At 39.3% G+C, this 21,414-nt stretch overlaps 4 protein-coding genes across 4 annotated transcripts; 1 reads left to right on the top strand and 3 right to left on the bottom strand.

Moving 5' to 3' along the window:
• Nucleotides 1-175: 175 nt before the first annotated feature.
• Nucleotides 176-1,620, bottom strand: LOC103929618 (F-box protein SKIP23-like). The gene has a single exon (XM_009338839.3). The coding sequence runs from the start codon at nt 1,478-1,480 to the stop codon at nt 302-304; it is 1,179 nt and encodes a 392-aa protein (XP_009337114.3). The 5' UTR covers nt 1,481-1,620; the 3' UTR covers nt 176-301.
• A 746-nt stretch (nt 1,621-2,366) lies between these two features.
• Nucleotides 2,367-4,822, bottom strand: LOC103953435 (probable prolyl 4-hydroxylase 10). Its single transcript, XM_009365166.3, has 8 exons — nt 4,533-4,822; nt 4,365-4,446; nt 3,975-4,072; nt 3,744-3,841; nt 3,425-3,554; nt 3,141-3,328; nt 2,810-2,898; nt 2,367-2,602 (listed from the first exon to the last, which is right to left on the bottom strand). Exons 1-7 carry the CDS (start codon nt 4,736-4,738, stop codon nt 2,825-2,827), a joined length of 876 nt encoding a protein of 291 aa, XP_009363441.1. The 5' UTR covers nt 4,739-4,822; the 3' UTR covers nt 2,367-2,602; nt 2,810-2,824.
• Nucleotides 4,823-10,009: 5,187 nt separating this feature from the next.
• LOC103929580 lies at nt 10,010-12,723 on the bottom strand. The gene is made up of 4 exons (XM_009338802.3): nt 12,550-12,723; nt 10,759-10,950; nt 10,506-10,621; nt 10,010-10,419 (listed from the first exon to the last, which is right to left on the bottom strand). The coding sequence occupies exons 1-4, from the start codon at nt 12,721-12,723 to the stop codon at nt 10,272-10,274; spliced, it is 630 nt and encodes a 209-aa protein (XP_009337077.2). The 3' UTR covers nt 10,010-10,271.
• LOC103929581 (DNA-directed RNA polymerase II subunit RPB1) lies at nt 12,717-21,221 on the top strand. Its single transcript, XM_009338803.3, is given in 16 exon segments — nt 12,717-13,063; nt 13,207-13,470; nt 13,809-14,108; nt 14,197-14,355; nt 14,501-14,662; nt 14,803-15,023; nt 15,137-15,278; nt 15,365-15,700; nt 15,799-16,085; nt 16,272-16,530; nt 16,611-19,280; nt 19,282-19,673; nt 19,871-19,942; nt 20,091-20,144; nt 20,257-20,328; nt 20,802-21,221. Coding segments are annotated over 15 exon segments (5,463 nt in total). The 5' UTR covers nt 12,717-12,979; the 3' UTR covers nt 20,318-20,328; nt 20,802-21,221.
• Nucleotides 21,222-21,414: the final 193 nt, after the last annotated feature.

Below are 21,414 nucleotides of genomic sequence, written 5' to 3'. Positions count from 1 at the left end.
TGATCGTAGGGTTGTGTGGACTCTTGTCAAGTCGTATTAAGGAATTAACCGCAATCGTATTAGGTCACTTTTGATACAGAGAACTAGATTAGACCGCAAAACGATTAGATTTCACGTGCAATCAAGAAAGATGTATGGATGTGTTTTAAGTACAATAATTAAGGGAGAGGAGGAGTTCGGCTAAGCTACATAATGAGCAGCATAATTTGGTTACGAATTTGCCATCAGAAAGAATATGGATGTTAAGAAAGAGATACATGAATCAATGAAGAACAAGAACTTGAACAATGTCCGTTTCTTCTTACCACATCTTTCTCTTCCTCGCAGCCTTGTTCATGATGCGCCATCTCCAGGTTGTGGGTGGACAAAATATGTTCAAACTTGGAAAATCAGTTATCTGCGAGACACGGCCTGAATCCAAGCTGTACACTGCAATTTCTCTGGACATGTTTTCCAACTCATTGCACTTGTAACTCCTGTAATGAAGAGCCTCTTTGAAATAAATACATCTCCCCTCGACTCCCGGGAAATCTCGAGCAGAAAGGGAGTAGCAGCCGTCATCTCCGAGAACCAATATTCGATCATCCAAAGCCTGAGCCTCAAACTTAACCCACTGCTTCTTGTGAGCGTCCAGCTTAAAAATCTCGAATGTAAAGTCCGACGGCTTGCCGTATAAATACATATCGACTAAAAGCAGCTCTCCCAACGACTCCACCAACTTCTTCTTCCTCTTGTCGTCACGGCAAGAGCTATTCGCTAATGGAGAAGCAATCAGTTCCGTATTCAGACAAGAATCAACCCCTACAGCTCTCCCATCACGACACACAGCACAAAACCTTCCTTTGTAAAATATAACATCTTGAAAACCAGGGTACACGTCGTCCAACTTCAAAGGGAAGTTGATGCACTCTACGACATCACCACCTAGCTCTCCGTAATATAACGTTCCGAATGGATCAATCGCCATGACAGCAGGGAAATCGAGATTCAAGGATGCGGCCACCTTCAAATGATCATCAGGCATCTCATGATCGTATACTAGACTATACATTTTTGCCACTTCAAAAACCGTAAATTCCAATAAGTTGAATACCTTTGGCAAGGACTTGGGCTGCCCTCCAAATAAGCGGGAGAGTGGATGCAACATGCGATGAGTTGGTTGTTCACTCAACTGATCAGTACCTACTTCTTTGACATTAATCAACCAACCTCTTTTCCGGGGACCATCATCCGCGGGAGGTGCGATATGATAGACTGCGCTCTCGACGAGGGTAAAGCCTACGCAATAACTATCTATGCCATCCTCTCCGACTGCAAACCACGCTTCTGAGGGTAACTGGAGCAGGTTCTTGAAGGGAGGAATAGAGGACCGCCATGACTTACAGACCGCACGGAATCTAGAAACATCGGTTTTACTGTTGAGGCGGTTTCCGATGTTCGCTAACAGTTCGCGTGGGATATTATCTGCACCACTCGCCATGTCAAGTCTGTCTGTATTGTACGTCGTGGTGTTTTCAGAGGAACAGGGTACTTGGAGTCTAGGGTTTTTGCTCAGCGTGGTGAGAGCTCAACTTTTATATGATTATATCCTCCAGTCCTAATGAGAATCGGAAAACTTATCAATTAAATATCCTAAAATTAATTGATATTCCTAACTTTTAGGATTTTTCTTTAATAAACAATAGCATTATTGAGTTAAATTGTTAGTCGTTAAATCAAGTTCACTCGTTTTAGGAGGTCAAGGGCAGTAAAATTGTCTTTACAAATAGTAATTGCTTTTGTGCAAGTCCGTCCCTTTAAGAGAAGAAAGGGCATGCCTCGTTAAGTTTGTTCTTTAAAAATAAACTCCCTCTAACTCTGATAATTTGATTTTTTTACCTTTGAATTAATTTTGACGGTTGATTTCTAATCTTCTTTTAAAGCTAGATGCACTAAACTGTGCCACCTAACACCTTCGATAATTTTTTATTTTTTTAACGTTGAAATCCAATGATCAAGATGAGAAGACCGTTGAAAATCCAACAGCTAAGAGCGAGAAAGCAAGCTTTCGTGGGCAGCACGTGGTGGACCCCCCTATGTTTTCGTTGACAGTCGGCGACCCAAGCTGCAATCCCAGGCAACAATTGCAGGGGCAACTGAAAGAAAGTCGAACCTAAAACCTCAACTTATTAAATCATGTCACTTTCTTCTTTGTAATAGGTGAAATGATAGGGCAACTTGACCCAGTCATATTAGGGATTAATTTCAATAAAAAAGATGCAAACATATGATTAGTACATGTAATGCTTTCGATCTTCCGCGAATATCCCTTACAGTTTCTTTTCATCAACCCAACGTTCTAAAGCTTCAGACAGTAAGAACTTCCATTAAAAAAGAAACGAAATCGAAGTTATTTCATCGAGGGGTTCTCATAACAAGAATACAGAAGCTCATGCAAACAAAATTGAATTAGTAGTAGAGCAGCTATAGACGATAGTACATCAAAATCTAAGGCATGCAGGCACCGATCCGTATACTAAGTTACAAATGAGACTTGAAGCACAAGTACAAAGGCTCTGGCTTGAGATATTGACAAGTACCACACCAACATAAGAACTTGTACCTGCCAATCATTGAGAAAATAATACATATAATTTACGGGAAGAAATAGCGTATAACAGCATAACCCAAACCAAGACATACACAAGAACAAGAGCATAGAGCAAGTCAATGGCATATTTTGGGAAATTGAGAAACGGAATTTTGTAGCTTCATAGAATGTAGCAACCATAAGTACTGTTAGTTATCTATTTTGGGTAAAGATAGCTACCTTTTGTAAAATAGTTCAAATAGTGTACTCGTTGACACGGATCCATTTAGTAGATGACCACTTATTCCCCTTAATCACAGGGCATCCACCTGAAATAAACAACGGAGTAAGTTAACTCATTCTTGATAAAGGTTAGCACACTTGGGAATAAGTAATAAAAGTTACAAAATTGTGATGCAGAAATAATTTTTCTTATATCTACATTTTAAATAGGCACAAAATTGATAAAGAAAGCACAGATAAACAAATGTCATATTCCATGGTGGACATTTTGGAATCAGTGAAACTTGAATTGATGCTTCGCAAAGCTAATTATAAGTGAGCTACTAACCATGTAAACTTGAAGGATCTAGACTTGCATCAGGCCTCATGCTCCAGAAAAGCAATGCATCACCCATCTTGGGTTTAACCGACAGTCCTTTTTTACCGCATTCAGATAGCTCATACCACCAAGGCACAGAACTAATATTCCCTTTGGCAGCAGGGAACACGGTCTCACCCCCTTCTTCCACATCTGAGCTGAACCACATGGGAGGAGAAAACATTTGTGAAGGATATAAGTGGGTCGATGATCAGAAATATGAGTATTTTAGGCAGCTATGCTAGGAAACTTACAGGTACATAAGAACCGTGCCTATACGTTGGCCTCCGTTCTTAGTGTTAAAATCATCTTGAAAATAGTCATAGTGAGGTTCGTACTTCTGTCCAACTTCATAGTGGAGAACCTGAAGTCCCTCCCCGTGTTCTGTATTTGGTTTAAAAATAGCTTGTGAATTGTATGAAACGCACAAAGCTACACTATTAATAGATGAATACCCTAAAGATTGTAGCCCACATAAAGGTAGTACCTTCAACTTTGAAGGCAAAAAAAAAATCATTAAAAAGCACAAGAAAATAAATAAATAAGAGAGCAGACATGAGCTCAACAGCATACCTACAGGTAAAAAGGTGAAATTAGCAATTTTTTTCTCAATGTTTCTGATAATTTTATCGCGGCCTCTTGCCAAAAATGTTCCCGAGCTTGTACGAACCCTGCATAAAACAAGTAAAACAATTGTACCGCCATGAGGGGATTAAGTAAGGGAATGAAAACAAAGACAACAGATTTTCCCATCCACGTCATTCAACCAAAATCACACCAGAGAATGAAGTGAGAAATGAATACCTGCTATCTTTGCTCTTTCCGGTTTCACTATCAACTACGGTTGACTTGTGCATAGTCGGCTTGGCAAGATCGATTAGATAGTCACATTCCGCCTTGGTCTGCCAACATTAGCCAACCAGGGTTAGAATTTCCCCGGCTTTAGATTACATCAAATCCCGGCACTTATGAAGCATTAATTTCTTCCAAAACTAAATGCAATGCAATTACCAATTACAAATTAGAAATTACACTCAATTATTTACTCACACCATCTATAATGCAAGATACATTGGCACAATTATAACAAATCCAGCATTCCAATGGATTGCTCAATTCAGTAACTTCAAAGGTAATAAAAGAAAATTCAATCCAAAATTTTCCGAAAAATCATAAATTTTCAGCTCAGCTCACCAAGAAATTGTGATACACAAAAGCTCTCGGCTCCCACGAGATGACTTCGACCCACTGCTCCCCTGCCCCATCTTCCTCACTCCTAACAAAACCCACAAAATTCAATTTAATTACCGAATTACCAACCAAATCAATCAAAGCAAAGACTGCAAACCGACTCATCGGCACCTCTCGACGCTGTGCCGTACGATCGAGCTGAGATCGTTGGCCTTGGAGGAGCTGCCGGAGGAGCCGCTGGGAACGGAGAGGATGCCAAGGGCGAGGAGAATGAGGATGACGAAGGTGAACATGACGAGCGAGGTCAGGACCAGCGTTGTGGACCGCGAAGACGTTTTGCGGGCCGGGAGGCGCGCGTGCCGTGGCTTGACAGCCATAGTTGCTTCTGGGCGAAGGAATTGAGAAAAAACCCTAGGAGTTTGAGATCGATTGGTTCGATTTGGGAATTGGGACAGCAAGATCTGGACCTCTGTGAGGAGAGATTCGATTAAAGCATCGAAAAGTCTACAACTTCTAAAGTTCTAATATTTTCAGAAGTCTTCTGCTTTGGGAAATATGGAATTTGAAAACAGTAGTGTCACTCTGTTACTTCTATTTAATCCTTTTTTTTCTTTAGAATTGTTATTAGTATTTTAAAATTTTCATTTTCTTTTTAATTATAAAAAGTTTGAAATGCAAATACAATTTTTAAAGTGCTAATAACAATTTTTTTTTTTTTAGTAACTTATTATTCTAAAGAAGAGAAAATTTTAGAAATTTTAGTTATATAAATTTCCTTTTAGGCCTCAACATATGGTGTTACATGTCTATCAAAAAAAAAAATTAATAATTTGATAGTGTTAGGTAAAGGTTAATTGTGTTAGGTGTTCTATATCAAATGGTCTCACATTTTAATGGCGCTAGATAATTTGATATGTTAGGATTCATTGAACAATCGTGAAGAGTTAATGTTATTATCAACGATCATCAGTCACACATTTGCGTAAGGATTATTAGTACTGACATAAACTATATAAAAATAGTGTATGTCGATCAATTTGTAACATTGGAAAGCTGATTTATTTTACTCATATTAGAGACGTTGATTTGTTTTAGTGTGAACGAATGATGATAGGATAACTAATATCGTAACCTATTATAAATCATTGTTCTAAAAATTCTCGCCTAGCGCCTATTATTCTAAAGGAGGTGCTAGGCTGGTTACCATCTTGATTAATGTCTAGGTGTTTGAAAAATTAAGAAATGACGCCTAGACCTACTGAGGTGCCCACCTAGATCGCCTAGCCTGCCAAGACCCTGCCTAGGTTGTGACTCACTTAGACAGAAAATAGATAACTTTCATTTTGCATTTTATTTTTTTTCAATAAATTGTAAGAGACTTGTTGAATATTTAAATGAACACACATTATATACTTGTTTCCTATATTTTCATTATGTTTCAATAGCTCATAATATATATGTCATTCTATTTTGTAGTTTATAATGAAATTATATATAATTTAAGTATAGATAGACACTTATTTACACGAAATATAATAAATTTAGGGAACTATTATTAGCACTTCAAAAATCTTATTATACACTCCTCATTAGTGTATTTTTATTTTTAATTATAAAAAGTTTGGAGTGCCAAATGAGATTTTTGGAATGCTAATAACAATTCCCTAAATTTAATTAATTCTGCCTAGTCCGCCTAGCGCCCGCCTGACCTTGCTTAGCCATCTAAGCACTAGGCCCCAACCCGCTGCCCAATTAGCATTGAGCGTTTTTTAGAACCTTATTATAAATTGATTTTTATTTGAATGCCATGGTCCAAGTTGACCCATATAATATGACATAGGGTTGGTAAGAGTAATTCATGTGACGTAATGCAATAAAGTGGGTTGGCAGGAGTGATTAATATTAACTAGTGTATCTCCACATTTTTTGTGTGTGAAATTTTTTTATTTTTGTTTTTTAAATTGAATGAGAGATGAAAAGTGAGAGAGAACATGGGAGTAAGGAGTGCAGAAGAGAAATTTTTTTTTTTTCACGTGTAAGTGAGGCTTAAACAAAAAACGACAAAATTTTGTTTCTTGAAATTACGTCAATGTGATAAAAGACTAAGGGCTCCCTTGTTTGACCTCCTTAGCTAGGATTAGACTAGCTAAGACTAATAACCTACGTTTGGCATGGCTATGGACTAAGTTAAATGGGACTAGCCCGGATTCGCATGGACTACCGACCTCGTTAAGTCGTCCTAATTAGTCCGACCCAAAAGCATGGGATTGCTAAGAACCTCATTACGCTGCTTCCCTCGCCGTCTCCTTCGCGTGAATTGGTGGGAGCGAATTGTTGTTCTTCGTCAAAGCTATTGATCCTTCAGTGAGCTTCCAGAACAAGTCTCATCACTCTCTCGGATCGATATGGGAATTGGGGGATGAACTTGGTAATTAGAGTTGATCATGAACTTGGTCAATTTGCCTTAAAATTTGATAATTATTTCTCTTGAATTGAAGAAGAACCATCTGGCTCTCCCTTTTTCCATGTTGATGTTGTGCTCATTGGATGCAGTCAAGAAATTCCGATAAAAATTTTCAAAGCTCTTGTTGAAGCTCTGCCATGGTAGCTTGACAATTATATCCTATATTTCTGATGGGTAAGTGGGTTGGCGCACAGGAGGGTTGAAAAAGCACTGCCTAGATGAAGATTGAAGACGATGGAACAAATTGTCAAATTTTGGTTTTGTCAATTTTGGAGGAGAGAGAGGATAAAACGGAAGTGTTCTACTGGATTTGATCTTTTATTATTTATGTATTTATTAGTTTTTAGTTTTTCATTTGTAAAGCAAGTGTGGATTAAAAATGAAAAAAAAAACGATTTAAGTCCTAAAATATTTTAGTCCGGCATTGTACCAAACACTTCGCTATTTTTATCCTGCTTAGTCCAAGCCAAGCCAGTCCAGCTTAGTCCCTAAGACTAGTTCAGTCCAAGATAGTCCGATGCAACAAACGCACCCTAAATAGTCTTTTCACTCTCTTTTGATTGACAAATAGAATTCTATTAATATCTAAACTACCTATCATCTAAACTCTCTTTGTCAACTAAAACAAAGTGAAATGACTATTTAGTTTTCTATCACAAAAAAAAAAAATGATGGTCAATAATGTGATTTCACAAGTCCAAATTTTACTATTTTTTATTGAAATCTCACCTACAATATAAGATATATTTAATATTAAAAACAAAAAACAAAAACATTCCACTCCCACTCCCACCCAAGTTCTCTCTCTCCCTCTCCTTCCCATTTTAAAACATAAATAAAAAGTGTTCATACACACAAAAAGTGTGTATGTATATGCTATCTAAACTACCCATTAATAGAATCCTATTTGTCAACTAAAACTCCAGAAAACTACTACTCTAACCCTCTCATCAAAACCAAACAAAATAAAAAAAAGGGTCAAGTACAAAAAACTACCTCAACTATTGGTGTCACAACACTTTCATACCTTATCTTTTAAAATTGACAATGTCATACCTCATCTTTAGAATTTGTGGCAATGTTATACCTTCTGTTAGCTTGGCCGTTTATTTCTTAGTTAAATGCTGACGTGGCTTAATCCGGAACTCATTTTTTATTAAAAAATTTATTAAAAACTAAAAAAAAAATCATTTAATATTTTTTAAATATTAAAATAATAAAGAAAAGTAAATCAAAATAAAATAAAATAAAACCTCAGGTCCGTTCATCCCTCCCCCCTCTCTCTTCCCCATCTTCCTGCAACCCAGAAAGAAGAAGGAGGAAGAAGAAGAAGAAGAGAAGGAAAAATTAAAACCCAAACCAAACCCAAACCAAACCCAATTCGTCCCCCCTCCCCCCACCACAAACCCAACCCCTTACAACCCAGAAAGAAGGAGGAGGAAGAAGAAGAAGAAAAACAAAAAAAAAAAAAAAAAAAAAAAAAAAAACCCCAACCCAACTCGAAGGAGGAAGAAGAAGAAGAAGGAAAAAAAATAAACCTAGTTCGTCCGTCCCCCCGCACCCACCCTCTTCCCTCCACACCCATTCCTCCCCATTTTCCCCGCACCCAGGTTCTAAACCTTCGGAATCGGCTTGGCGAAGGTTTCCCAATTCCACCTCAACGGGATCTGGGTTTTTTATTGGGTTTTTTTTTTTTTTTTTTTGGGTTGCAGGTAGTGGGTGCGGGGAGAAGAGGGGGTGGGGAGCGGGGAAGACAAATTGATTTTTTTTTCTCTTCTTTTTTCTGGGTTACAGTTGTAGAAAGGGGGAAGATGATGAAGATGGGGAGAAGAGAGAGAAAAGGGGGGGGGGGGAAGGGGACGAACTAATGTTGGTTTTTTGTTTGTTTGTTTTTTTTTTTTTCAACTTTTCTTTATTATTTTAATATTTAAAAAATATTAAATGATTTTTTTTTAATTTTTAATAAAAAAATGGGTCCCGGATCAAGCCACATCAGTATTTAACTGAGAAATTCACGCCTAACTAATGGAAGGTATAATATTGACACAAATTCGTAAGATGAGGTATGACACTGTCAATTTTAAAAGATGAGGTATGAAAGTGTTGTGACACCAATAGTTGAGGTAATTTTTTGTATTTTACCCTAAAAAAACATGAGCAATTTGGTAATTACATGCAACACCATTTTTTTTTAACACAAACATCACAGCTAGGAAAACATAACAAACTCTATTTAAAAATAAAAAATAAAAATATTGAGAAGGTTTTTTTTTGCCTCACATTCCCACTTCGAAACACCCCATCTTCTAAGTTCCACGCCAAATTGTATTATGGTCTAGTGATATTGTTCTTCAGTTGTAAATAGGAGGTTTTAGGTTGATTCTAGCCAAAGGCGAATTTGAACTACATTATTGTTCAACCATTGCAAGGCTAAACACATCCCTCTTCCTCTAGTGCAAATAATATCGTTTGTTCAAAAGACAAAAAAAAAATTTTTTTTTTTTTTTTCAATGTTTTTTATTTTATTTTTAAAGTGATATAAATATTTTTGTAACAAATATTACACAAATTTAATTGCACGCCTATAATGTGTGGGCATAGGACTAAACTGTGCAATCCACAACAAACAGCACACAAAGCAGTTAGAAATTTAGAACGACAAAGAAGAGAGACCAGACCACAAAAGTTAAGGTCAGTAACGTTGCTATACATACACAACAGACACCTCTGGTCTCATAGCTATCGTGAGGCATGCGACCGTAGGTAGACCATAATTGGAACATGATTGTGAATGTAAATTTGATTGCACACACATACAGTCATAAAATTTCATTGGTTTTTGGTGGTTAGGTTGTCATGTACATACAACAGTCACCTCTGGTCTCATACTTGTCGCGAGACATACAACTAAATTTTGTTTCATGTAATTACGTTATTGTCTTTAAATTTTTTGCTGTATAGAAGTCAAAATAGTTTTAGTCTCTTTAGTTGACAAAGAAAATTTTATTAATATGTAGTTTAGATTATATGAATTATATTATGAGCACATTTTACTAGTACGGTTTCGATCCACACTGACCTTTCTCGCACTAATAACTAATAATTGAATCCATTAATACCTGTCGTTTGGGGAAAAAAAAATGCGCTAATTAACTAAGATTGGATAAAATATTGCAATCAAAGCTCCACACCGAAAGTACTTTCCGTTGTTCCAATTAATTTATTAAATATTCAGAAATACAAACATTTCATCGTTCTGAACAGAAAACAGAAACATATACATGACATGCAGATGATTAATTCTGTGCAGAAACTAATGCTTGCAAAGGCTGAAAACCTTTACTTATTCCAAATGGAATTAAATCGTCTATATATTTGGCAACACAAAAACTTCACGAACAATATTCAGTCCAGTCAACTAAATCAACTGATGATGATCAGCCGGTCTAAAACACACCAAGAGAAGTAGGGTAGAGCGGCGCCGGCTTATAAGCGAAACAATTCGGAACAAATGTGGACGTCCGCCTTTTCGGGGGATCCACGGAGGACGCCACGGCGGGTTGGTTCAAGTATGCGTACTTGCTTTTCGTCCACCTGCACAGATACTTGTTAAAAATATATATATATGTTCAAGAAAAAATTGATAACTTCTTCTTGATTGATTGAGACAATTAGCTCACCAGTCCTTGATTCCAACACGAATTTCGTTGTTACTGTCATTAGTAGCAGAAGATCTGTCGTTCTCATCTTTGTCATCGTCGTTTAAGGACTCCTCGAAGCGTCTGTAATCTTCCTTCTGTATACCATACACCTTCAACTAGTTAGGAAAATGTAAGCAAATAAAAATGGCTACTGACTGCTCTTTTGTACTTGTTTCTGATCATGTCTCAGCTCGATAGTGCGTGACACGTGATGATTGAGATAGAATCTTACCGAGAGCTTGCGGGCTCGAATACGTGCTGCAGCCTTGATAGCGGCGAGGAGATGCTCCTCTTCCTCAATACGCTTCCGATACCAGAACCTCGCAATTTCTCGCTTTGTCACGCTCTCCGTAACAGCCTTATTAGCCCAGAACCTTGGAAGTGGAGGTGGTGGATGGTGGCGGCAGCAGTGAACTCCCCTGCTCTATTTGCTTCATCTTCATCAATCTTTTCGACAAATCGAATCGATCAATTTATTTTGTCGAAGTTCTAACAGTACAGATTAAGATTGGAATGTGGTGGAAGAAATAAAATGATTGCAAGTCTTGGACATGGACTTTCAAGTACCAACCCTCTAAAGGTAGCTACTACTCCAACCTAACTTTCAAATGTGACCGATGGATTTGGTTTTCCAGGCGCATTTCCCTGTCAGGCTTTATAATACAAAGGAAAATTGACTGGTAGTTGCAACCTGAAATTTCCCGGTAAGAGTTGAGAACTTGGGATTGCAGCAACTTTCAACAAGAAATATTTGGCAGATTGTACATGGAACTAAGGCATCTAACGAAAAAAATTTGTGTGACGGTGACATCCTTTATTGGTGTTATTATCTTAATAAGGTGGACTGCAGAGTCAACATTTTATGAATTTAGTAACACCATACCGGATACTATTGTGGGAACACCATATGTCTCATGAATTTAGTAACACCATACCGAAGATCATGGTGGGAACACCACATATCTAAATGCGTTTTATTAACTCTGGTTCCTAGCTCCCGGCCCCTCCCTTGGTTGGGGTTGGTGGCAACCCTTAAATTTACTTTTCCTGCAACTTTTGACTATCCTTATTTTTCTGCTTTGCTTTTGATCATTGTATATGGTGATTTTGTTATTTGAGCTCAGTCTATGTTTGCTTGGCTCTGTCTCAAGTTCCTTGGGCTTTGTCTCATATCCAGATTTTATGCTTTCTTCCACTCCAATGGTTGTTCCTAGCCGCGAGTCACAGTCCACCAGCCTCGCCCGCTCGATTCATCCTGTGTTTCCTCCATGAATCTCATTGGGAGACATGCTATGGGTTTAGGTGACTCTTAAAGTGCTTTTAGCACCATTTGGTAGGGTTTTGGGAGTGCTCATAGCGCTGGTGGTATTCCAACCCCATTTTTCAGTTTCATCCAGTTGGTTTGTTGGGTCTTCTTCTCAGTGGTGTGGCTGCTTGGGTGGAAGCGGTTGGTCCCTCTTTCCAAATCGAAGTGCCTTTTAACTTTCAAGGGCACGTTTGGGGTTTTACTCACAAAGAAAGCACTTTGCATGTAAAAACATAACGTGATACAATAAATGCATTTAAATTTATTGAAAGTTCTAAGTGTCTCATGGAAAACGGCTGAAAGTACTTTTTAAAAAAGCATTTGGTATGTGGATTTATAAGAAGCGCTTCTATGATTATTAGAATACTTTAAGGTTTTTTTGCCAAACACACTTATAAACGCTTTTAACTGTCAAAAATTTTTTTTTGTCCTTTTTATAAGCATTCCTAAACAAACTAATGCCTCCTGTAAAAACACTTAAGTGAACACATATTCAGTATCACTTTGGAATAATGTCACACACTCAAAAGACATTTCTAATTACCTTTTCCAATCACACATGAAAGTCATTGTGATTATTTGAATGCACTTTTAACACAACATGTATGACATTGGTATATTATCATGATAACATAACGTGCGAATAATACATAACATATATTATTTTGCCCTCACATGTTCTTACACTCTTAGCACGAAATATTATATACCAATAACACTAGACGTCACCATTAACCGTGTCATACGAGTTCCTCTCTTTTCAATTAGCTTTGCCACAGTCCACAGCACACGACCCACAACCCACAACCCACAACCCGCCCGGAGAAGGCAGCCGTCAATCTGAGAGGGCAATTTCGTCTTTAAGACAAGTAGGCAGCCACTAGCCTCCATCCACTTTGCCTATAAATGGAGCCTTATGGCCTAGGCTCTCACTTCGTTTAGTAAGAGGACTACTCCTCCAAAGTAGAGAGCCAATCGATCCCTCGTTTTCGCAGCAATCAGAAAAACAATTAAACCCAAAAAAAATCGGATAAAAAAAAGAAACCAGAAAACTAATTGATCGACAAACACCGCGAGCTGAGTAAGTACCAGTGACAGTGAGAATTTGACTCAGAAAAAAACCCTAGGGTTTGTCGTCGTCGTCGCCATGGATATCCGGTTTCCCTTCTCGCCAGCGGAGGTGGCGAAGGTGAAATGCGTGCAGTTCGGAATTCTCAGCCCTGACGAAATCGTAACTTTCCACTCCCTCTTTGTTCGAAAGCTGTTTACTGAGTTTGTTCGATTTGGTAGTGATTGGATGATGCTAGGGTTCGATGAGTGCTGTATTATGGTGAATTGGAGTGTTCTGAGACAGTCTGTTGTGTTTTGTTGCAGAGGCAAATGTCTGTGGTGGAGATTGAGCACAGTGAGACTATGTTGGGAGGCAAGCCGAAGACCGCTGGTTTGAGTGATCCTCGGCTCGGTACAATTGACCGGAAGTTGAAATGTGAGACTTGTACAGCCAACATGGCTGAGTGCCCCGGCCATTTTGGGCACCTAGAGCTTGCGAAACCAATGTTTCACATCGGTTTCATAAAGACTGTGTTATCTGTAATGCGATGCGTTTGCTTCAATTGCTCGAAAATTCTAGTCGATGAGGTACTTATAGTTATTGCCCTTAAACTTTCCGAGTAGAATAGTTTTCTAATCCACATGATTGAGTTTCAGTTACTGCTTTCTTAATGTTGACAGACATTATAGTTGATAAGCTTGTTAGTCTTGTAAGATAGGTTGAAAGGTCATTTGGATGTCCCTAGCTTGTTGTATACCTCGTTGTAAACTTATTGGGTTATGTTTTGGGGTAGCTTGAAATGCATAAAATGAGTCTGTTGCCTCAGGAATCCAAAAGCGTCAATTTTGTTTTAAAAAAGGATCTTATACTCAAGTATGCAGACAATTGTTAACCTCGACAACTTTTGTGTGACTTCATTTTGCAGGACGACCACAAGTTTAAGCAAGCTATGAGAATAAAAAATCCGAAAAACAGGCTGAAAAAGATTTTGGATGCCTGCAAAAACAAATCCAAATGTGAAGGTGGTGATGAAATTGATGTCCAGGGCCAAGATACTGAAGAGCCTGTAAAGAAAAGTCGGGGTGGCTGTGGTGCTCAGCAGCCCAAGCTGTCTATTGAGGGTATGAAAATGAATGCAGAGTACAAAGCCCAAAGGAAGAAAAATGATGACCAGGAACAGCTTCCTGAACCTGTGGAAAGGAAACAGACCCTTACTGCGGAAAGGGTTGGTGTACTTTATTTAGACAGATTTTCCTTCAATCAGACCAACTTCTCATGATAGTGATACTAAAACATTGTTAAATTTGTTTTAGGTTCTTAGTGTTTTAAAGAGAATAAGTGATGAAGACTCCCAAATATTGGGGTTGAACCCAAAGTATGCTCGGCCAGATTGGATGATTCTACAAGTTCTGCCCATTCCTCCACAACCTGTGAGACCCTCTGTAATGATGGACACCTCATCCAGGAGTGAGGTAAACTTCTTTCATGCTGTGTTTCTTCCTTTCTCTCCAGAGAACAGGTGGCAAGCTGATAATTTTAGTAGCTAAAAGGAAAGTCTAGTATTTATCATTGTTGGTGATAAGTTGATAACTGGCTTCATGTATTTTCTGAGTTCAGGATGATTTGACGCATCAACTGGCGATGATTATTCGTCATAATGACAATCTGAGGCGGCAGGAACGAAACGGTTCTCCTGCTCATATCATTTCAGAGTTTGCACAACTTCTGCAATTCCACATTGCCACTTATTTTGACAATGAGTTGCCAGGACTACCAAGGGTATGCATACATGGAAACATATTTCTGCATAGTAGCTATATGCTTTTATGTTGTGTCTTTCTTTTTTTGTGGACATAAATTTATGTTAAGCAGTAGAACTTCATTTCATGCATACTCTGAAAATTTTCCACACTGAACAGGCTACGCAGAGATCAGGGAGGCCTATTAAATCAATTTGTAGTAGACTGAAGGCAAAGGAAGGGCGTATAAGAGGCAACTTAATGGGGAAACGTGTTGACTTTTCAGCACGAACAGTGATTACTCCCGATCCAAACATAAACATTGATCAATTAGGAGTGCCATGGAGCATTGCTTTGAATCTCACATACCCTGAGACTGTGACTCCATATAATATTGAAAGGTAAACTTTATTTTATTTTTTTGTAATTTTCCGATCTTGTTCTTTTTTACAGTTTTTCATCTTCCCTAGTTTATTCTATTTCTACTGATGGAATATCATTCAATAACAAACAGGTTGAAGGAGCTTGTTGAGTATGGCCCCCATCCTCCGCCTGGTAAAACTGGTGCGAAGTATATAATAAGGGATGATGGGCAAAGGCTTGATCTTCGTTATTTGAAGAAAAGCAGTGATCATCATTTGGAGCTTGGATATAAGGCATTGCTATTTCAGTTCTGATAAGTTTTGATTTGGATCTTTTCTGTTTGAGAGTAAATTTTGAACTTCTACTATTGTGGCTTCAGGTGGAACGTCATTTGAATGATGGAGACTTTATCCTCTTCAATCGACAACCTAGTCTCCATAAAATGTCTATCATGGGCCACAGAATCAAGATCATGCCGTACTCAACATTTCGATTGAATTTGTCTGTGACGTCGCCGTATAATGCTGACTTTGACGGGGATGAAATGAACATGCATGTGCCCCAGTCCTTTGAAACCAGGGCTGAAGTATTGGAGCTCATGATGGTGCCAAAATGCATCGTCTCACCTCAGTCAAATCGACCTGTCATGGGAATTGTGCAGGACACACTTTTAGGTTGTCGTAAGATCACTAAGAGGGACACCTTCATAGAGAAGGTAACTGATTCATCCCTATTTTACCTCTTGAATATCATGTTTTGTTAATATTCTCTTTTCACTGCAAAAGGAGCCTTACCCTCACTAATTCTTTTCAGGATGTTTTCATGAATATCTTGATGTGGTGGGAGGATTTTGATGGAAAAGTTCCTGCTCCTGCAATTTTGAAGCCCCGGCCACTTTGGACTGGAAAACAGGTGTTCAATCTTATAATACCAAAACAAATAAATCTCCAAAGAACTTCTGCATGGCACTCGGAATCAGAGAGTGGGAACATAACTCCAGGGGATACTCTTGTTAGAATAGAAAAGGGTGAATTGCTTTCTGGAACTCTCTGCAAGAAGGCCCTTGGGACTTCTACAGGAAGTCTTATTCATGTTATATGGTATGATTTTCTCTATTCCGTTCACTCTATTAAGTTAAGAAATGCATTTGTGTGTATGATCTTGGTGAAGTTCATACTCGGAGTTTATGATGCACCATACAATAGGACGTTTGCTTCCATCTGAGTATCAAACATATAATTTGACCAAAGGAGAAGTTGTATCCATTGAAACTTCTTGTTGGGCAGGGAAGAGGTTGGTCCAGATGCAGCTCGCAAGTTTCTGGGTCATACCCAATGGCTTGTGAATTACTGGCTGCTGCAGAATGCTTTTAGCATTGGAATTGGAGATACGATTGCTGATGCAGCCACAATGGAGAAAATCAATGAAACAATTTCCAAGGCGAAAAATGAGGTGAAAGATCTTATAAGTAAAGCCCAATCTAAGCAGCTGGAGGCTGAACCTGGACGAACCATGATGGATTCGTTTGAAAACAAAGTGAACCAGGTGTGCTACTTGGCTTTTTGCCTGCAATTATTCTTTTTTGCCTGCATATTGTTGAGTAATAATGTATGTGATTTTTCCAGGTGTTGAATAGGGCTCGTGATGATGCTGGAAGTAGTGCTCAAAAGAGTTTAGATGAGAGCAACAATCTTAAGGCCATGGTTACAGCAGGGTCCAAAGGGAGTTTTATCAACATATCACAGATGACTGCTTGTGTGGGACAGCAGAACGTTGAGGGTAAGCGAATCCCGTACGGGTTCATAGACCGGACGTTGCCCCACTTTACTAAAGATGATTATGGACCAGAAAGTCGTGGATTTGTAGAGAATTCATACCTGCGTGGACTAACTCCACAGGAGTTCTTTTTTCATGCTATGGGTGGTAGGGAAGGTCTTATAGATACTGCTGTTAAGACATCTGAGACTGGGTACATCCAAAGGAGACTGGTGAAGGCTATGGAGGATATTATGGTGAAATATGATGGCACAGTACGTAATTCTTTGGGTGATGTCATTCAGTTTCTATATGGGGAAGATGGGATGGATGCTGTTTGGATAGAATCACAAAAGCTGGATTCTTTGAAAATGAAGAAAACAGAATTTGATAAGACTTTTACTTATGAGTTGGATGATGAATATTGGAATCCCGACTACATGTTGCACGAACATGTTGAGGATCTCAAAACGATTAGAGAGTTCCGTAATGTCTTTGATGCAGAAGTTCAGAAACTTGAAACAGATAGATTACAACTTGGAACAGAGATTGCAGTCACAGGTGATAATTCTTGGCCACTGCCTGTTAACTTGAAGAGGCTTATTTGGAATGCACAAAAAACCTTTAAGATTGACTTCCGAAGGACTTCTGATATGCACCCGATGGAAATTGTGGAAGCTATTGATAAGCTGCAGGAGAGACTGAAAGTTGTTCCTGGTGATGACTTGTTGAGTGTCGAAGCGCAGAAGAATGCAACATTGTTTTTCAACATTTTACTTCGCAGCACTTTCGCAAGCAAACGGGTGTTGGATGAGTACAGGCTTACTCGTGAAGCATTTGAGTGGGTTATTGGGGAGATAGAATCACGCTTCCTGCAATCGCTTGTAGCACCTGGGGAAATGATTGGCTGTGTTGCTGCACAGTCTATTGGAGAACCTGCCACTCAGATGACACTGAATACTTTCCACTACGCAGGTGTGAGTGCAAAGAATGTTACCCTAGGTGTCCCCAGGTTGAGGGAAATTATTAATGTAGCCAAGAGAATCAAAACGCCGTCCCTGTCTGTCTACTTAAAGCCTGAAGCTAATAAAACGAAGGAGAGGGCGAAGAATGTGCAGTGTGCTTTGGAATACACCACTTTGCGAAGTGTAACTCAAGCTACAGAAGTATGGTACGATCCAGAACCCACAAGCACAATAATTGATGAGGATATTGATTTTGTGAGAGCTTACTATGAAATGCCAGATGAAGAAGTTAATCCTGATAAAATTTCACCTTGGTTGCTTCGCATCGAGTTGAATCGCGAAATGATGGTGGATAAGAAGTTGAGCATGGCTGACATTGCTGAGAAGATTAACCTTGAATTTGATGATGATTTAACTTGTATCTTCAATGATGACAATGCAGAAAAATTGATCCTTCGTATCCGTATCATGAATGCTGAAGCTCCAAAAGGGGAGATGGTTGATGAATCTGCTGAAGATGATGTTTTTCTGAAGAAGATTGAGAGTAACATGCTGACAGAGATGGCTCTTCGTGGTATCCCAGATATTAACAAGGTGTTCATTAAACATGGTAAAGTTAACAAGTTCGATCCAAATGAAGGGTTTAAAGCGGAGCAAGAGTGGATGCTGGATACGGAAGGGGTTAATCTCTTGGCTGTTCTGTGCCATGATGATGTTGATGCTAGGCGCACAACTAGTAATCATTTGATTGAAATTCTTGAAATTCTCGGAATTGAGGCAGTTCGTCGGTCATTGTTGGATGAGTTGAGGGTTGTTATATCGTTTGATGGGTCCTATGTTAATTATAGGCATCTCGCTATCCTTTGTGACACAATGACGTACCGTGGGCACTTAATGGCAATAACCCGTCATGGCATTAATAGAAATGACACTGGTCCTATGATGAGGTGCTCCTTTGAAGAGACTGTTGATATTCTTCTTGATGCTGCAGTGTTCGCAGAGACGGATTATTTAAGAGGCGTGACAGAAAATATAATGTTAGGGCAACTTGCACCAATTGGGACGGGAGATTGTGCCCTGTATCTCAATGATGAGATGCTGAAGAACGCCATCGAACTCCAGCTGCCCAGTTACATGGATGGTCTTGATTTTGGTATGACACCGTCTCGTTCTCCAGTGTCAGGAACACCATATCACGAGGGCATGATGTCCCCTAATTATTTGCTGAGCCCAAATCTTCGGCTGTCACCAATTTCGGATGCTCAGTTTTCTCCTTATGTTGGAGGAATGGCATTCTCTCCTACTTCCTCTCCAGGCTACAGCCCATCATCCCCTGGATACAGCCCTTCCTCCCCTGGATACAGCCCCACTTCTCCTGGCTACAGTCCCACCTCTCCAGGGTATAGCCCCACTTCTCCTGGGTACAGTCCCACCTCTCCGACATATAGTCCTAGTTCTCCCGGCTATAGTCCCACCAGTCCAGCTTACTCTCCTACAAGTCCATCATACTCGCCAACCTCTCCCAGCTACAGCCCCACCTCTCCAAGCTACAGCCCCACCTCACCAAGCTACAGCCCCTACTTCCCCTGCTTACAGCCCCACTTCCCCTGCTTACAGCCCCACTTCCCCCGCATATAGCCCTACTTCGCCATCTTACAGTCCCACGTCTCCTTCCTACAGCCCAACTTCGCCATCCTACAGCCCAACTTCACCTTCCTACAGCCCAACTTCTCCTTCCTACAGTCCCACATCTCCATCCTACAGCCCTACCTCGCCAGCCTACAGCCCAACTTCTCCTGGTTACAGCCCAACCTCGCCTAGTTATAGTCCAACCTCGCCCAGTTACAGCCCTACATCTCCAAGCTATAATCCTCAGTCTGCCAAGTACAGTCCATCATCAGCCTACTCTCCAAGCAGTCCAAGATTGTCACCATCTAGTCCATACAGTCCTTCCTCTCCGAACTACAGGTGAGCTATCTTTTGAACTGCACTTATGGTATTAGAATTGCTGTATGTGGGCTGATGAGTAGGATTATTACTCACAGTTGATTAGTCTCCAGTTTCTAATTCTCTGTTTTGCTGCCTCTGTCTTTTCCAATTATTGTAATTATTATGTTGAGGAAATCTCATGTAGTCTACCAATTATGTTTTCTTATCTTTTGCAGCCCAACCTCACCATCATATTCCCCTACATCTCCATCTTACTCTCCCGCAAGCCCCACATACAGTCCCGGCAGGTAAACTTACTTTCTTTGGTCACCTCTCGACTGCACAGTTCTATATTTTCCTGTCCAGTTTCGTTTTTTGGGACTCTACTTGGTTTTTACTGATGTGCAAGTTTGTTGAATTTTTTTTTTTCTTTTTCTAATATTTATTCTTGTTCAGCCCATTGACTTCTGGAGTGAGCCTAGACTATAGCTCGAGTTCCCCTCAGTATAGGTAAACTGTGAAACAATCTTTGTTTTTCTCCGAATATTTCTATTTTGATCGCCATTGCACTAAATGTGCCATAATGCTTGTGAATTTTCCTCTCACTTTTATTTCTATGCAGTCCAAGTGCTGGATACTCACCCAGTCAACCTGGTTACTCGCCATCATCTGCTAGCCAGTAGATGATGTGGAGGTATATTATTTGAATCCTTCATCTTGTGGGTGTCTATTTATTCAAATGGAGATTTCAGTTTCTTTTTCAAACCTTTATCTTTGGGTTATCAGGGTTAATTTCATTCCACCAGTTATTTGCATTTCCACGTCTCTTGAACATCAGTGCCTCCTTAAGCTTTTGACTCGAGCACTCGTATTCTTATATCTCATTCATTTATGCATAAAGTTTTATTTATAGTTACATGGTACAGTTGTTTAGTTAAACTTAGTTTTCATTTCGGAAAAAGGAAATTGCATGTAGTTGTAGTTAGAGAGACGGAAGCATGTAAGCAAGTCGATATTCAATCCGGCCATGGAAAATGAAAGGGTGTTTTGGTTGGATGAAAATTTCAGAATAGGGTCCCAAATGCATGCCAGTAGCTAGAGAATGAAAATGATTTACAATGATACTTGATCGGCTTTTATTCATGGTTCTTTTGTATAAGTCTACAGCTCTCCTGTTACCATCGGAAAACATGGACTAATTGGAACTGAGAAGCCGTGTTCAAGTTGGCCGCTTCGCTGGGGGATGTAAGCTTGCCGTACATATTACAATCCCGTTAGTAGTCGAGGATATGCCCAGGACTAGTTTTTACTATTAATCAGTTCAGATATCCAGGGAGGAATGTGTAACTGTGTTTTCAGTGCCCTAGAACTTGGCATCAGTAGAATATTTTCCTCTCGCGATGTGTTGTAAGTGTCGAAAGTTTACGTTCTAGTCGGATAGCTTCCTCTCTTCATCAGTGTGAGGATGACGAGTCTATTGAGAAGTCTGGTTTTGAACTTATAACCAATTTGTAGATTTATAAAATTGCCTACGTCGCTATCATGTACTGTTTTGAACTTATAATCAAGTTCAACCCTTCTCGTTAACTGTTTAACGATATTTTTGTTCTTCTGATACAACGATATTCTACTATAAATGAAGAGACGTTACTCTTTAACCGTTTAATGCTCATTACATGGCCTTCACTCACAAGCTTACACAATCCAATGAACGTTGTCAAAGGCTTTACAGCTTGAGTGTCCACAAAGATACGTTGTTATACCGTAGTGTTGTTTTTTC

This window comes from the organism of the source record quoted next, unplaced genomic scaffold (assembly GCF_019419815.1).
Source record: "Pyrus x bretschneideri cultivar Hongxiangsu unplaced genomic scaffold, Pyrus_bretschneideri_v1 Contig1, whole genome shotgun sequence".
Taxonomy (NCBI): domain Eukaryota; kingdom Viridiplantae; phylum Streptophyta; class Magnoliopsida; order Rosales; family Rosaceae; genus Pyrus; species Pyrus x bretschneideri.
Note: the sequence above shows the minus strand (reverse complement) of the source record. Positions and strands in the feature narration are given on the sequence as shown.